Genomic DNA, 18,275 nt, shown 5'->3' on the forward strand with positions numbered 1-18,275 from the left:
GTTTTTAATCTCAACCATCAAAGCAAAGCAGCACATCATTAACAGCCTTGACCTGTTGCAGGTAAAGCGAAGCTGGATCTCCAAGTGGTGCCTGGATCTCCTAAAGGTACGAGGGCAGGCGCTGGGAGGACTTGGCGAATGATTGCACAAGAGCGGTTATGGAGGTATCACCATCTCTTGACTAATAATGACAACCCTATTCAGATAGTTGACATCAGACAATATTGTGGAAGATTTTTGTCTTCTGTCAATTTTAAATCTCAAATCACAAACTGACGGTTGTTAAACAGCTGTTGTGCTCGGAGTCAAAATTAGACAACATTTCCCTAAAAGAGAGAGCGTGTAGGTTTTTAAGCATCTAGTGGTGTGGTTGCACATTGAAACCAACTGAATACCCACTCACCTCCACTCACTGCTTTCTTTCTAAAAGTGTGTAACGCCGTTCAGCTCACTCAGAGACCTTTCTAACTACACTAACACTACTTAAGCAGCAGTGGAAGTCAGGAAGTTTTTAGAGCCTGCAGGACAAGCTGAAGGAGGTCAATACTTGAATCTGGTGGGATTATATCATGTGACCTGCATGTCCGCCATGATCATGGGACATACACACCTGCAACAGAGGAGGAAGAAGCCAACGAATAAAGGACACGGCCCAAAAGGGAGTTGATATTGGAACAGCATGTCTGACCACTGACTTCCTTCACTACCATAGCCAACACAGCACCATGCGTGTGGGGATCAGCTGACAGCTCTGATCCTCTCATCTGACATTATGACCAAGTTAACGAGAAAGAGCATTTCCTGCTGAAAATGCGTTGGAATGTAACAATCTTAAAGTTTGAAGCCTACATTCTTTTTCTAAATAGCTGAAAACAGCTGTAAAGTGTTGAAGCACAAACACTTTGACCTGAACTGCTGAACATCCTTCCTTCCTTCACAAAATCTAGCCACCTGAATTATTAATTTTAAAGAATTCAACACAGTTGTCAAACGGTTGAATTCTCAATTTTAATGTAAGAATTCTGTTGCTCCCTCTAGCAGTGATCTGCCACTCTAGATCTGAACATCTCGTGCCATACACACCCATTATAAACTCTGAAACAGCTGGAAATCTTCCGAAACCCGAACTAAGAGTCTGTGGAAACTGTGCTAGATATGAAATTTTTTCCAATTAATCAAATAAACTCCATTGTTTTAATATTTGAAACTTTAAATCATTTCTCTACCCTAACATATGGAGAGTCACTGAGGTCACAAAGATTAGCATTGATTCGCGTTTTCCTTTTCAAAACCCAATTCAAGTGAATGGACCAATTCCTCTACGTTTTCTGGGGTTTTGGGGGTTAAGTGCTGGTCCGATCTCTGAGAAAAGTCATTACACACAATTCCCGATCAGACCTCACATTTTGATGTATTTTGACCCATTTGCGAGGCTCTATGAGCCTGGCTGCTTCGCATTGCCACACCGGATAAAGATTCGAAGAACAATAGTTGGACAGCTGAAGCGTTCCAACAAAATATCAATCTTCAAATGTGTTCTGGAACTAATTACAATAGAAAGTGACAACCCGTAACGATCTCCTGTCCATTAGCCGGATCCAGACGCGATTGGTTCAAGCTCTGATGGCTGTGGTGTTATAAACGCTCGTCATAAACGCTTGTTTGGTCTTTCAACTTACTTCCTCTTCTATTCATCACATCAACGTGATCAGTCTTGGGACAGTTGTTACTGAAAGTATCAGCTGGTTTTAGAATAAGGATTGATGACACAAAAAAATGATTTTGATGTCTTTATTTGATGATTTTACATTTAATTTGTTAACAACAATTTCAAGCTTTGCACAGAAAGATTTTGACCACAACAGCCTGTGCTCTGCTTAATATCTTGGCTGAGGGGAAGAGCAGAACATCACATTTCAGATCCAGCCAATAACTACATACCCAATTACAAGATTCGAAGACTACTGAGAGGAGTTGAACCAGAGATCATGACACTATGCGGCGATACATTTTTTTTCATGACCAGAAAGTCATATTTTCCCCAAAGCACATTTAGTATTTAGGCCACCCAAGACAATCAAAATCAATATTACCAGTAAAATAAAACCCTGTGAAAAAAACAGTGACACCACATGAGTGCTCTGCCAAAACCATCAAATACAATAACATTGTAAAGAATAATGTTAATAAGTGTTTTACAGATCTTTTTTTTCCCCAAACAGAAAAATAAATTCCTTTGGTCAAGTAAAAAACAAAAATAATATTAAACATCCACCAGTCTTAAGTCCCTCATGCTTCTTTTTCTACAGTCAACCAGGTTCTTGAGGCTCTAAGGCTGCAAAGGAGGTGTCAAGGCAATATGGTTATGGAGCCCCTGGCCCTCCATGCTGCAGCGTGCTGGGGGAGGGACGAGAGGGGCCGAGGCATTGAGAGAGGACCAGTGTGTCCTCAGACAGCAGGTGAGGGGGCATCGGGGTCAGGCTCGTTGTTGTGATTCCCATCGGGTAGGTGATCAGGTAGGATGTCCAGTTCATCCACTTGGGGGCCAGAGTTCATCACCACCAGCTGGTCCTGGGGGATGTCGGCTGCTGCTGCCGCCAGGTTAGTGACGGACTTGGACTTCACACACTGGAAGTCCACGTGACGGCTTTTCCCCTCTTCCTTTTCCCAGGACATGCGGATGAAGGGTCTCTGGACGTAGTTGTAAATGACCTCTGGACGCCCTCCTGGTCGTTTTTTCACTTTCTCTTTATATGTAGGGTAACCTGCCAAAGGAACAGTGTGGTCAAATCATGAGCTCAGTTTTTGTAAACCAGTCATGCTCACCTAGAAGACAACACCAGAATGATGGGGCAAGAGCTACTTGACCAGGAAGTGACGTGGTTAACACACCAGTGATGTTTCAGGGCACTTTTAAAAGGTTAATATAATAAAGCAGACAGCTGATTAATGGCCTATAATATGACATTAGTATCATTAACATAAATAGTATAGAGTATACTGAAGTGTGATTTGATAGATTACGTCGTAGGATTACTTTCTATTCATTTGAAATGGGCGATGAGGTGTTCTGTTGTTTATGACTGGCCAGCATTACGTCTGTTGAGCCTGTTACATTGTTACATTTGTTTAAACCCCATCGCCAGAAACAAGAACGCCTCAAAGGTGTTGGGACCTTTAATTGAGAAGAGAATTGTTTTCTAAAGAAAAAAAAGATGTCCAATATACAGTCGCCTACATTGAAAGACTTAATCCATAAATCTTTAATGCATTAATGACTGAATTGCAGTCACAAATCACACCTAGAACAAGGAAGTTGAAACAATCTTGCATCTCAGCATTGTTCTCAGTAATATAAACAAAACTCCCTTCTGCAAGATGTCAGTCGTCTTCTCTATCATTTTAGATCTCACTCACCCAATCATATCATTTTTAAGGTTTGACTTCTTCTACATCACTGTGCCTTTTATTCATTTGGGTCAGACACTAAGTAACCACTCCCTTTTTAACCCACATTAATAGTTTCCCTGCCATACCCCTAATATATCTGTCATGTATGCATGTTCTTTCCTTGCCCCGAGTACTCCAGGAAGAATTGCTATTTAATATTTGAAAGTTCAACTTACCTTCAATGCCCAGTCTTATTTTCTTTAATCCTCGATCCTTTAAAACTGATTTGGCAACATCTCGGTTCTCAATATACTTGAAAAATCTGTACAGTTTTGTGCTGTAGATGACTGCAAAGACAAAGACCACAACAAATGTCATAATCACATGTCAGTCTTCTGTGCACATGCATACCTGTGCGCCTGGCTGATGCATTAGTGTGCACTTACTCTGTGAATACTCTTCTCCCATCTGTGGTGGATACTCTTCGTCCCAGTCAACCACATCATCATCAGTGAGGACTACAATGTGACATTCCCTCTCTCCGCTCTGGGCACTGGCCACCATCAGAGGCAGTACCATCTCCTCCAGGTAAAACTCAAATTGCCGCCGAGCTCCATCATTGGACAGCTCATGCATCAGGGCACCTGATGACAAAGGAGAATGCGTCAGGTAAACCATTTCATACCAGCTCTCATAACTCCCCACCATGAGTTGAACTTGTGTACTAAATAAATATAAACCTCAAAATGAAGGTTCTACCTACAAAAGAACCCATTTATGATCATGTACTTGCTTTGCTGCATAACATGTTTTCTGTTGAGTCAGGCTTTCCAGGAAGAAAGTGTCAAGGCAGCCTTGTTGTGTCTCTTTTTAACGCTGACTCAAGCGTCCACTGTTAATGGGCAACATTAGCAGTTACAATGCCCCAGACAAAACACTCACTGAGGTCTCTGCATTTGATGGTGCTATAGTCGAAGGAGATGCATAGATAGTCACACGCCTCCCGCAACTCAGGGATAGAGATTCCATCAGGACAGCGGATTATCCCAGAATTGTAGTAATCCTGTCAATTAGACATAAATCACATAAAAGGAAGTAATTTAAAACAGTGCTAATCCATGAGCTCATAATACGAAACATACGTAAATGAATCAGAGTGCGAACATGTAAACACTCACAACTTTCTATAACACACTTTGTAACACTATCTTACTTTGGTAAAGTTGTCGCCAGCCAATAGATGTTGAGCTTCACAGGTTAAACTCATTCATTACTCAATCCATCAAACAGTAAGAAGATGAGTTCTCAGGAGGTCCAGGGTCGCACGCAGTTTGCCAGGAAATTAGTTATCTGCTTTAAGACCGTCAACATGGCGTATGCATGTGTGATATTAAATGGCAAGCAATTAAATATACTGCAGCATATTAAGCATAACTACATTATTGTGCTGTAGTTTAATGTACGTTTCTTTGTGATAACATTTCAGAAGATTCTGACAATAAAGTACTCCCTCATTTAATCATTAGCTACCTCAACTTTTCTAAGAATTCACCAACAGCATCTTTTCTAGTAATTATTGTATCACTCACTCATCTAGTTTAGCTGCATTTAGACTGATAATAGTACGAACATACACGACCAGTTATCAGTACTTAAGATGCATTTAGCGTTATTATCATGCAGGCTGCTTGTGGTGTTGTTGAGCCGTATTGTGTTTTAATGTGAGGTGGATCCAATTACCAGACGCGACAGCTTGTTCTGGTACTGTTTTAATGCTGAGTCTGTCTCTCAGTGTGTGTGTGTGTGTGTGTGTGTGTGTGATCATGCCAAAATGTGGTTCTGGAGATAACTACTGCAGCGGGAACTATCACAGAAGCTGTTTTGAGTACTTTGTGTGTATATACATACATATATATATATATATATATACACACATATACATATATATAGCATGGGCGCTGATAAAAACAGAGAAAATCTTGGAGGAACTGACCAGAATTGCTCGGAAAACGGTTGAGCTAATGCCCTCCGCCACCTCGTACTCGCCCTTCTCGTTGGGCCGTGTGAAATTATGCTCTCTTCCAGATCCAAACATTCTGAAATAATGAGACTTTGTTTTATCCTCTGAATCACAGACAATAGAAATAGCACATTTATACTGACATGTATGCATATGAACTTGTATTTGTAAATGGCTGATTAATTAAATAAGTTCAGTTATTGAGGCTATGAGTAATGACAGATAACAATGTCAAAGAACACCGTACCTGCCCAACATGGTATTGGGTTGTGCAGTGAAGATGGAAGGATCTACTACAAAGTGCGTGTAGTCCACAATCAGAGTGACTCTTTCTGAGGTCCGAATATTACGGTTTTCCACGGTGGCATCCGCTAGCCCCTCCTTGGGATTCTCGTAGACAAAAATCATTTCTCCAACTCCCAAGCTCTTGAAGGTGCCTTCAGTACTTGAGAGGCAACTGTTGCGAGTGCTCACCACCCCGCTGCTGCTGGAGCCGCTGGGAGAGATCCTCTGAGGCCGCGGGCTGCAAGGCCGCGAGGACAAGCCACCATCTCGCTCTGCACACAAACAGGCAGAGCAATGACTCACAGAGGACGGGTAGGACATGGACCACAGGGCAAACATCAGAAATGTGTTCAGACATCAGTTTTGACAGACATTTCTATGATTTTGCAGCTTAATTTGAAGGTTTCTGCATTAATGAGAAACATGGGTATACATTTTTTGTAGAGGTCGACTGTTAGTAATATCTAATCTAAAACAACCAGACGAAAAATGATCTCATTCAGAACATGTGTCCCGTTTCCAGAAGATCAGACGACAAGCCGTCTTGCTACCAACACAAACAGGTAGATTACTGTTGACTTGAATTGATTCACAGAATGGGTCGATATGAACCGTGTCCGAGCTGCAAGTTGATCACTGCAGTGAGCTGCTCCCAACAGAAGCTGCCGGAAGCGGTGGACCTCGAACATGACATCCGTATAAGTCCTCTATTCTCTCCCTGCACACTCACCACTGGTGTGCTGGCGGGTGGGCGAGGTGACGTTGCGGATACAGGGGGTGAGCTGGCCGTCTCTCTCGCGTGAGGAGTCTCTGGAGCGATCGCTGGAGCGGCGGCGGTCACGTGAGCGGTCGCAACCTCCACTGGCACCGTGCATGCTCATCGTCCTCAGTTCTGCCTCCCCTCTCGATGCTGCGGCGTGACTGCGTCTTCTCAAAACAAACGCAGAATTAACACGCCTTTCTCAAGCCAGAGGTTGTAAATCATGACAAAGATTTTACAATGTTTGCGACTTCTGTGCACAAAACCCTTGAATGATAAACACATCTGCCAGAACATGGGATAAAGGCGTTTACATTTGAGCAGGGTTGTCACTGTTTATCTTCATCGCCTGGTATTCTGAACAGTTAAGGAAGTGTAAATTATTATTATTAACATATGTACCTTCAATTTAGCAAGCTTACATATAGGACTTTAAAACATATCCTAACCGGTCCTTACACATTTGGAAAGCTTGTAATAAAACTATTACGCAAAGACTTTGAATACAGGTTCTTCTTTTAACGTGTGTTTGACAGGTCAAATGTGCTTAAAGAACAACCAACAGTCCACAAGTTATTAGTCCACAAGTTATTAGTTTCATCAAAGAGAAAATTAAATAGGCAACAAGTACGGCTGCTGGGTAAAATTGTGCAGTCAGTACCAACTGACCCAGCAACCACAGGCCAGCAGTGCACCCCATGACACGAGTTAAATCACACACGTCTTAACTCCTCCTGCCTCCTCGATCCTTCCATCACATCGGACCATCAATAGTCCCTTTTAAAGCAATATAGCTAAACTGATTTGCTCTTGGAAAAGCACCTTGCAGGTTAGGAGGAACCAGAGCTCTACATTAGATCAGGGTTACTTAACCCTTGTGTTGCCTTCGGGTCAATTTGACCCGATTCAATGTTTCACCATCCTGTTGCCTTCGGGTCAATTTGACCCGATTCAATGTTTAACCCTCCTGTTACCTTTATATTTACTAACATATTTTACCCTTGAGGTCAATATGACCCCAGCTATTAAAATCTCCAGAAAATTATTAGAATTAATATTGTTTTCCAAGTTTAAGTGTGAGGTACTTTATGTTTGTTTGTTGACTCCCGAAAGAACACCGACATTAAACATTGAATCGGGTCAAATTGACCCGAAGGCGACAGGAGGGTTAAATATTGAATCGGGTCAAAATGACCCGAAGGCAACACAAGGGTTAAGTAGAGAGAAGCTCAAACTAACCTTGTTGTTTCGGATGAACACACAGTGGTCGTTGCTAGATATAACCGACACAAAGTGGAACATATTATAAACTAGAATGGGCACTCGGTAGAGCGCATACCTTCGCATATCACAAGATTGGGCATTGCATTATGAACATTTTGGCATTAGTTGCATGCCAATTGAATAACAATTTACCGTGCTATGGTAAAAAGAAGATTTTGACCTTTTCATGACCTTGACATTGACCTTTGACCCGATCGATCCCAAAATCTAATCAAATGGTCCCCGGATAATAACCAATCATCCCACCAAATTTCATGCGATTCGGTTTACTACTTTTTGAGTTATGCGAGTAACACGCATACAAATAAATAAATAAATACAAGGCGATCAAAACATAACCTTCCGCATTTTCAATGCAACGGTAATGACTACAACCGGTGACATTTCTAGTTTCTAGCGCTTCTCCAGTCGGGGATTGCAATACACACCAACGAATGCACACTCAGACAGGCCATGAGAAAGAGCACCTGGTCCTATTAACCGCCCTTGGGCACAATACATAATAGAAACACATAGATAAATAAATCCTATACAAAATACACAAATATCACCATCCTAAAGCATTATGCATAAACCATTACGTCATGTGATAAGAAAAAAAGAAAACGGGGATGTAGTCTTCTATCGGTAATCTACTGTACGGACTGCTTGTGTGTGTGTGTGTGTGTGTGTGTTTTACATGCTAGTCTGTCTAACACATAGTATTTATTGCCTGGATGGGGTGAATACTTTTATACAAAATGGAACATGCACATGTGTGTCCACGAAGTGACGACACACGAGTATTTCGCACGCGAGTTCTGACTGCTTACACATCGGTGAACAAACAGCTGTAAACCCTGATACATATTAAGATGACTTTTCTCCCTTCAGCCACGAACAATTGACTTCAACAATTTCTGCACTCTTAGACCCCATTATTCATATTTTGATCAAATAACAGGCAATGTACCACAGTCCTTTAAAGTAGCTGTAAATGAAACATCGTTGAAGAAGCAGACCCTTGAGTCAGAGACAGTACGTAGACCCAGCTCTAACCGGCCCTTCCTCTCTAACATCTTTGAGAAAGCAGTTATAAATCAGTTGAGTGACTTTCTACAAAACAATAGTTACGCTTAGGATTTCAGTCAGATTTAGAGAACACCACAGCACAGAGACAGCACTGGTGAAAATGACTAATGACCTTCTCATTGCATCAGCCAAAGGACTCGTCTCCATACTTGTCTTGTTAGACCCGAGCGCTGTGTTTAACGCTGAGTTGCGAAAGCCAATCAGTGTGGAGATGCTCCGCCCGTCATCACTGACGTCCTGCTACTGGTGAATCAAACTGGCTGCTGCTACTTTAGTAGCGCTAGAAGTGGCCGTTATCCACACGGAGTCGGGGGAAATTCACCGAGCTGTGTGTGCCTACGGATGATGTTATGAATGATGTTATAAGAATATTAGGATACATTGAGCTGCTCTCTCCCTTCCTGTCTCCTTCTGTATGAATGAACGTCCCAATAACATACATTACAAATGTTTCTTCTTCTTTGTACCGTCTCACCTCGCATGCTTCCATATATAACGGTTATACCGTGACTGACAATCACTGCTACCATCATTATTATTAGTCACATTACTATTTCCGATACCATTATTGCTTTTAATGTCATTATTATTATTATTATTATTATAATACTATATAGCATTGCCATTCTGAAGAACAGGTCCCTCATCAGTTACACATATTATGACATATTGTACATAATCTTCTTACAATATATTGACTTTCACAGAATTTCTTAAAGCATGACACCGTCATCCCTCTGGGTCGGTGTTGGTATTCTGGATTCAATCTTCCCTCATGGTATGTGTACTTGCAGAGTATGTTTATATAAAGTCAACCGTATTTAAACTAGGGCTGTCAGCGTTAACGCGTTAATCTATGCGATTAATTTGGCCGCGTTAACGCACTAAAATATTTTAACGCAATTAACGCAACTTTGTTTACTTCCGGTGTTCGTTGAAGTTTTTACACTCAAACCGAGTGTCAAACCGCGGCAGTACGGTTTAACACTGTTTCCGTTTTAAAAACAATTATTTCTCCACGAAAATAAGGAGCAGAAATCTGTTTAAACTCGTGGATGAATCAGTCGGGTTTCCTCCTGCTCCTCCTCCCGTTTCCCCCTCTGATACACAGAGGAACGAAGGGGCGACGTGTCGGGTGACGCGGCGCGGAAAGAACTCGTCACACGAAACCTTCAACGTGATTGGTCAATCCGTTTGTCTGTCAACATTTTGGGAAAAAAACAACCAATGAACACTCAGTAAATCACAAAGGACCTCCCACCTCACGGGTCAGGCTCTATAGCAGCCTGTCAGTCAGAGAGCAGAGAACACGGCACCAGGCCAACTGAGCCTCATTGAATAGAGCTGAGATTGTTCTGGAATGTTTGATGTATAACACGTGGGGGTGTGTCACATGCAAACGCCTTTAAAAGGTGATTTTTTTTTGTTTTTGTAAAATGTATAAAATGCCCCCAGCCTCCAGAGGGTGAACGTGACATATGTGAATGTCAGTCAGTCACCAAGGCCACTGGTTCTGCTGTTGTTCAGTGTTAATGATGACAGGACCAATGGGGTCTCAAATTTTTTTTTTTTTTTTACTAATCTGATGTTTCACTGAAGAAACAATTTATCATCGATAATATTAAATACCTCGCTGGCACTTTATAGGTAGGAGCCTCTTTGAAACACAGCTCTGTGTGAAGTTTGGTCTTTAAAAAGAATGAACTTTTAACTGCGATTAATTAATCGCAATTTAAAAATGTGCGATTAATTAGGTAATTTTTTTTAATCGATTGACAGCCCTAATTTAAACTCATCTGATTTGTGTGTGTGCATAATCCAGTGTTTGTATACAAGACAAAAATCATGAAGAGAATACATATAACTAATGTGATTCACAGATATTGCATGATTATCATCTGGTATATTTTAAAGAACTGGGCAATGACTAATACGTGTTACTTCAATACCATATTAACATTTCCAATTTCAACTAACAATATTTGACTAATGTATAACCCAGCATCCATGCTGTCTCCGACCAGTGAGTTAGACGACATCGCTGCCGTGGACACTTCCCAGCAGGTCTGACCGATGTTCAGCTGCTCACCTCAAGTGCTTGCAGAGTTTGCGAGGTCGGCTCGTTGCGTTTCGTTCCCAGTTTTCCGTGTCAGTGGAGTTACTGTCATATCACTGCAGACGTGCTGCCATCACCCATACAGGGGGAGTCTGGTCTGGATCTTTCACCGTTCACAATCTGGGTTAATGGCGAAACCAACAAGTCAGTTGGATCCCCAGATCAGGTCCTAACAGACCACGGCTTCACAGCGTTGAGTTCACGTGTCGTGTCGACTTGAACGGAAACGAAGCTGGATGGTTGCGGTTGTCGTGAAATGTCGCTCCGGTATATTAGAAAGGAGAGTTGTACACATGTCAGAAACAACTCCACGTTGCTCTCAGGCCGAGTCAGCATACGAGCAGGTTAGCTAACGTTAGTTTGCTGCGTTAGCGTACCAATCTAGCTAACATTAGCTGGTGTTGCTCGCAGTGCGGTCCGACCGAGTAACGTAATATTATGGGACACCCGTGTGGCTAGTAACTTTATTTGAACAGTACTGGCTGGACACTGTCATATTCCAGGACGATGATGCAAACATATAAAGAATAGCTACCTGGTTGGCTACGTTTTCCGCTGTAGAGTAATCCCAATATATCGCCAGCTAACAAGCCATCTCCTTTCAAAAAACTGACGTTCGACGTGAGGTAGTGACGTCATGACGCACTCGAAGCTAGACAGTGCAGCTGTTGTCTTTTGTTTAATAACTTGCTGTTACATTAACCTTATCTGAAAAGCGTATTGAATTTGAAAATATAAATGTTTTGAAGGTCATCGATTTGTTTTTTTCACCAATGTCAGGACGATTTTAAAATTATTTCCTAAAAAGGAATGGTGTTGAGATCTCGCGCGACGTTGCGTGCGTGCGTGCGCGATGTCTTTCTTTTCTTCTTTCTGTTTTTTAAGCCCCTATGGTGCGCACATACGAAGGCGTGTAAAAGATAAACACACGAGGAGATAAACATAAAACCTAAAGTATAAACAGCCATAGAGAAGGAAATGAAACGGAGGAAAATTATAAAGTAAACACATTCAACAATCACAATTGGGCTACAAATAACGTTTATTCTTTTTGCTAGAGTCACCAGTTGTAACATTGATATTCTTTGTGTAAAACGGAGTAACAGATGTAATTGCAATAGGTTTTTAAACTGAATGTGGGCTTGATTGTTAAAGGTTGAACGAGGAGCCGATAGTCTTTAATAACTATGTACAAATGATGTCAAATACTTAGTTTGGAGCATACAACTAATTATTGGGAGAATTTAAACAGTAATACAGACGGACATAACATTAAAAAATATACATTACAACTAAGGTGGAAACAAGTAAAGGCTGGAGTTGATGATTGTACACTTTATATGATATAGGATAATGGAAAGACATGTATTTATAAATCAATTAGTTTCAACTGTTCCACCATAAGACTTTGGTTGTTTTGATCAAACATTACAAAGAATACTATGTTCTTACAAATACAGAATGATGAAAAACTAACAGAGTTGTAATTTTGAGTAGATGTTACAGATCTAAAATAATAAGGAACTCTTTCACTTATTTATCAGGATGCACAGGAAATAATTGTCATTTAAATGTATTAATTCAGACATGACATTTTGTAGTATGCAATGTTATTATATGTTAGTTGTATGCAATGGAAGACGAGACAAAATTATATAAATACACCAGAAAAATTAGACCCAATAAGCATCTGTGTTGAATTTTTTCAGGATTAGGCTCATGAATTGACACAGAAAAACAATGTATACTGTTGGGGAGAAACAGGAACAGAAGAGAAGACGACAACCCGACTCCAGCAAAGGCTACAAGTAAGAAAGGTTGTGCCAATCAAGTCTAGAAAACAAATAAATCTTTACTTTTCAAAAAAGTAATTACATGAGAGTATGCCTATAATGTACAAGTGAAACAATACATTCAGTTTAAGACTACTTGTTTACAGTAGTTGGTCCGTATTTACATTACATTACAGATTAATGTAACAACATGTATTTTTACTAGTTCGCCTTGACACCTGCAGTCTAAACAGGAGAGTATAAGTTAATATTTAACTTTTTTAAAAACCTGTGAATGAAGACTTTTTCATCCACAATGCAAAATAATGTAAAAACAATACTGAAACTAAAGTAGTTTAAATATTTAACATACAATCAAGAAATAAATTAAAAGAAACAACATTATAAAACATAAATGAAATAAACAAAATAATGGTTAAAAACAGAAATAAAAATATAAACAATAAAAAGACAAACATACAAAATAACACGTTCTGCATTTGTTTGGTAAGATAAAAGCTAAATATTATTATATTCAACTTTTGCGCATGTTTGAGCTAAGAACATCATTCGGGAAAATATTTGTAGGAATCCCTGATTGTCCATGTTGTGGTTTGGCGCTGGCAACAATTATGTCCTTTAACCTTTCCTGAAGCCAGTCCTGTCTGTCTCCCACTTGTTTGTGTTCCTGGACGTTGTGCATAAGCTGAACCTCACTGATGGTTCTCTTTCTGTATAAATAGAAAATGCCAAAAGGAAGACGTTCATCATCAATCATTTTTTTTTATCATAGCGATCCATTTTTCAATTAGTTATTTTCACCACGAAGTAAAAATGAGGATGATAATGTTATTTCACATAGTTAATGTACAAACTAAAAACTGAATTTACCTCAGTGGTTTAGCCTCTAGATGTAAACTGGCGAGGAAGACTATCAGAACCAATATTTCCAAATACCTCAATGAAAACATATTGGACAACTGAAACAAGAGAAGTAAAAAAGTGGTTAGAAAAAAAGAGTATTGTCCCAGAACATAACACTTTTACATGTTTTATCATATCCAATTGTACATTGATACATCATCTACTGATCCACTGTCATGGCATTCTTACCAGATTTTCTGTCCTTATCCAAGAAAAAGTACAGCAGGTTTTGTTGAGATAGTTCTGTATCCGTGTGGCAAAGGAGTCAAACTTGTTGATCAGTCTTTAGTGCGAGGAAAGGTTCTCTCCTTTATATACAGCGTAGCCCTCCCCTGGTCATCAATGAGCCATTTTCACTGTTAATGTTGATGACACTTTTCCAATGCATCGATGGGGACAGGCATCTGCATGACACCACCTCCACCACCACTCGCTACTAACTCATCTTTCAACACCTCTGCAAAGCGCCCAGTTCGTCACACTGGGATTGAATTTATTCCATTTTCACTCCTCGTGCTGAATAATGGGACACAAAACACTCTGTAAAATAAATCTCTTTATTGATCTCTAACTAGATATGTCTCATGCAGCGGGACTGCAGTGAAAGCATTTACTCTTTGAAATGGCAATGACTGTCAAGCTTAATTTATTAGCAACGCAATGTATTTTATGGTTCACCTCAAGCAAGCATCCAAAGGTCATGGGGAGCAAAGAGAGCAATCCAGAGTTGATTTTGAGATGCTTTTCTCAAACACAGAATATCTCAAAAGAGAGATAGCCACAACTATCGAGTGCAGGATGGTCAGGAGACTGCATGCTCTTTGACTGAATCTCTGCACAGTTCTCCTGCACCTCTCAAATGTTCTGTCAATGACAGAATCACCCACTGTAGAACCTGTAGATTCCTCCATCTTGCATCAGCTGTGAAGCGAACACAGGCCGCCGGTCTTCATCAAACTGATTGTGCAATCTTGATTACAAACAACACATCATTGAAATTGAAAGGTCCCTTCAACCATTTTTAGAGCCACATTATGTTTTCTTAGCTGTGTGATGCACACTGAGTTCCACAGCGGCCTCACTTGTTGTTTCACGCATGTTATCTGTAAGAATGAATTGACTGAACATAAATATGAAAAAATATGCTTTGACAAACATACAGTTGACTTGTTCTTTTTCAAATGTGTAAAGTAGCATTGCAGTTATAAGATGTATATGTGTTGTGGATACCCTTGTAACAGTGTCACAAGGTGCATTAGGTAACCATGTAAGACATGTTCTAAATGTGGCAAAGGAATGGCTATGCCATGACTGAATAGGTGCCGCAAAAGGACCTATATCTTTCTGTCAGTAAGCTCCCCTGCACAATATGCAGCAGTGTTTAGCAATTTTGCACGTTTTATAATATGTGATTAGTTTTTTTTGGAGTGGTGTAATGTAGTTTTTACATTGCAATTGATGATTTAACTAATCATTAGAATATATAATTATACCCACATCCTAATTTAATGTCATACTTCTCATTAAATAATAACATTTGCCCCTGTGTAACATCACCGATCAGGGTGTTGTTGGAACAGGACAGTACACCTTGTTCAAGTTGGTCCTCCTGGGAGAAACAAAAGGGTACAGTGTACATGTAAGGCCATGTAGTTGATGCTGACCTGTGTCTTTATCACCCCTCGCCATCGTGCACATAGACGACACTCAGCACCACCTGTGGCTTCAACGAGGCTAGATATGTTGTACATGTGTAGCATACTCAAACAAGTTGCTCTCATTACCTCATGCAGTCACAATGTGAGCCATCTCAGTAATGGTATGCAGCTGGTGTGCAAGAGCACTTGAAAGGGATTGATGGGAAGAATTGCACGCAAATCATTAACTTGGGTCACCCCCAAGTCACAAAGAAAGTAATGCTCATAAAAATGATTCATCTCTTTGATCTATATATAAGTGTATTGGCTGTAAATAGGCTGCTTCTTCACATATTTGGGGTTTGAAAGCTTCTGATTTTCAGATTGTTCACCTTACTTCCTGCTTATTTCATGTTTTAGTGTACCTGTTGTCTTCTGTATAAGTAAATGTTTTTAGAAAGTAAATAGAAGTCAGTTAATCAATGTGTGAAATGTGTTTTCTGAATGTATAGATTTATTTTTAAGATAAATCCAGAGAGCGACAGATTAATTTCTCTGGATTCTGTATTGTATCGTTAAAGGTCTTATATGGAAGGACACCAAGAGCGTATCATGCTTTCCCAGAAAGCTATAAATGGAGTTACTTTTTTCATGTTATGAGGTCACCTCGCTTGAAGATATCATGTAACGAAACAGGATATATTAAGATTGTTGACATCATCCCACCTTTGCTTGTGAACCAAACAAACACATAGGATACATCATGTAACCGTACTGCTTGGATAACAACTATGAAGCTCACGAGGGGGTAGAATCCAGTGCAGCAATCTATCATATAGATGAGTGTGCACCAAGTCCTCTTGGAGCTTTTCAACAGTTTCTTTGCCAAACCAAATGTTTGTCTTCTTCCTTGAAGCAGGGTTGCAGGGACATGCCCGTCTCAGTTTCATTGGACCCACACTCACATCAATCTATCACACACGTTCGCAATGTCCATCTGGCTACCCGGCACCTGGCGGTGTCAAGTTAGTAGATAGTATCCCTTCACTGCTGTGCCATGTAGCATTGAGTCCACAGACATCAAAGGAAGAGCCCAATAGGCCAGAGCCAACTGATCAGGCTTTCTCTATTATCATCACTATTATTATGCTCATAGGCAACATAGTAACTATCAATCAAATAATCTCAAATTAAATCCCTGACATAATAATTAACCATTCTATTGACTGCACACATTTTAAACATCAATGTCTGTTTACAGGTCTTGGAGTACTACTACATATGTGAATAAAGTTGTGGACAGCCTTTTGTGGCTCCAGAGGGAGCTGCTTGAAATCGGTGACGTCATGTGACGTGGAACACAACAGACAATATCTCTGGCTCTGCTGCATCGATGAAGCAGTGTTGTGCGTAATCGGTGGAACGTTCTATGAAACGTTCTAAATGCATCTGATCTAATGACATCTTTACACACTTTATCATTTAACTTTTTTAAATGATTCCACCACTGCATTAAATGGAAATATTCTTGATGTCTTGTGGAAATATTTCGACATATCTCGCCAAAATTCAGCCTGGCATATGTTTGGTTATTTGGGTATTTTTACTATAATTTAAAATAAAATTATGCAGGTTTGGTTTTGTGTGCTGAGCAGTGTGACCCGTGGAAGATGAACACTGACATTAACTGTAACGCAATTTAGGTGTTAAAAATATGTCAGCCTGTAAAGACAGAAGCCAAACAAAAACATGTATATAGAAGATCCATTGACACAAAGGAAAATATGTACAGGAGATAGTTAAAGCAGTCAGAGGGAATGGTTCTGCTCTGTGGGATACATCGTTTTTAACCTATATTTATCCAGACGAAGCTATAGCTTGAACTGAGTTCTTCCTCTAACTACACACATGGGAGGAGCGGTCATTGTTAGTTGAACATGCAATTTATTTTAAAGTAGAACTGATCTCCACCGGTCAAAGATGTCAAACAGTTATTATCATTATTATGTGATAGTAAGATGGAATAATGAGATAATATCTCATATGACTTACAGGATCCTAATTTATTTTCTTACAGTGGCGGAAACAGGCTTCCATAAAACAGTCATAATAATATGTATATATATAGATAGATATATCTTAGATATTTTGTTGCGTGTTTCTTTGTGAAACAAATGTCATATTTACCCACAACAGCAAATCCCACATTTAGGTTTCATCCACAAGAGGTCGCTGTGACCCATCAGTTAAATTAAGAAGAGCAAACTCCTCTTTGATTCCTCTTTATTCAAATAGCGTGCTTTGATGGAAAAACTAAGCTAGACTAATGTGTCTCGTAACACATTTATTTTGTTCAGTGCACTTCAACAGGCAATTATAAAGTTAAGAATGAATGACATGGATACACAGAAAGGGGTGATAAAATAATACAAAAGTCTGACTGTACAATAACAATTCAACCCAGGCCAGATAGTTTGTCTGATTGTCTGAATGTTGTCAGACAATTAGGAAATTCACATTACTGAGTGGATACAAGTTCAGGGGCGACTGACATGGTAGAGTTTGTCAAAAAGTGCAATTAATGTATTTATCATTATTTGTTTGGCAATGTCAGGAAACAAGTAGCCTACTACCTTTCATTTCTTAGTTCAGATTTAAAAATGCAAAGTCTCCCTTTAATAGAGTTCCTAATGAATCGGAAGATTTGTTTTTCGCCATCTGAATTCAATGTTCTACGCTCTCTTTTATTTATTTTTACCTAACATTTCTCCATGGCGCTTTTGTCTTACCAGAGACCCTCTGGTCCTTAATGTGAGCAATGGCATCAATAACACTTAGAATTTTAGATCGGAAATTGTCTCCAAGATCAAAGACTGAGACCCATAAAGGACTGTGTGGAGGAGAGGCTGAATGAGTAATTCACTGGTGTGTTCTCTTATACAGGACTGTCTCAGAAAATTAGAATATTGTGATAAAGTTCTTTATTTTCTGTAATGCAATTAAAAAAACAGGACAC

General features: G+C 39.8%; 1 protein-coding gene across 3 annotated transcripts; it reads right to left on the minus strand.

Moving 5' to 3' along the window:
• Positions 1-1,777: 1,777 nt before the first annotated feature.
• btbd10b (BTB (POZ) domain containing 10b) lies at positions 1,778-11,536 on the minus strand. 3 transcript variants are annotated; one of them, XM_056413198.1, is made up of 8 exons: positions 11,462-11,536; positions 6,426-6,622; positions 5,658-5,967; positions 5,384-5,486; positions 4,333-4,453; positions 3,837-4,034; positions 3,627-3,737; positions 1,778-2,765 (listed from the first exon to the last, which is right to left on the minus strand). In XM_056413198.1, the coding sequence occupies exons 2-8, from the start codon at positions 6,574-6,576 to the stop codon at positions 2,449-2,451; spliced, it is 1,311 nt and encodes a 436-aa protein (XP_056269173.1). In that variant the 5' UTR covers positions 6,577-6,622; positions 11,462-11,536; the 3' UTR covers positions 1,778-2,448. The 3 variants fall into 3 exon arrangements, with proteins under 3 accessions (XP_056269173.1, XP_056269175.1, XP_056269174.1); XM_056413200.1 differs by having other exon boundaries at positions 6,426-6,625; XM_056413199.1 differs by lacking the exon at positions 11,462-11,536 and adding an exon at positions 10,900-11,267.
• Positions 11,537-18,275: the final 6,739 nt, after the last annotated feature.

This window comes from Pseudoliparis swirei, chromosome 4, assembly GCF_029220125.1.
Source record: "Pseudoliparis swirei isolate HS2019 ecotype Mariana Trench chromosome 4, NWPU_hadal_v1, whole genome shotgun sequence".
Lineage (NCBI taxonomy): Eukaryota > Metazoa > Chordata > Actinopteri > Perciformes > Liparidae > Pseudoliparis > Pseudoliparis swirei.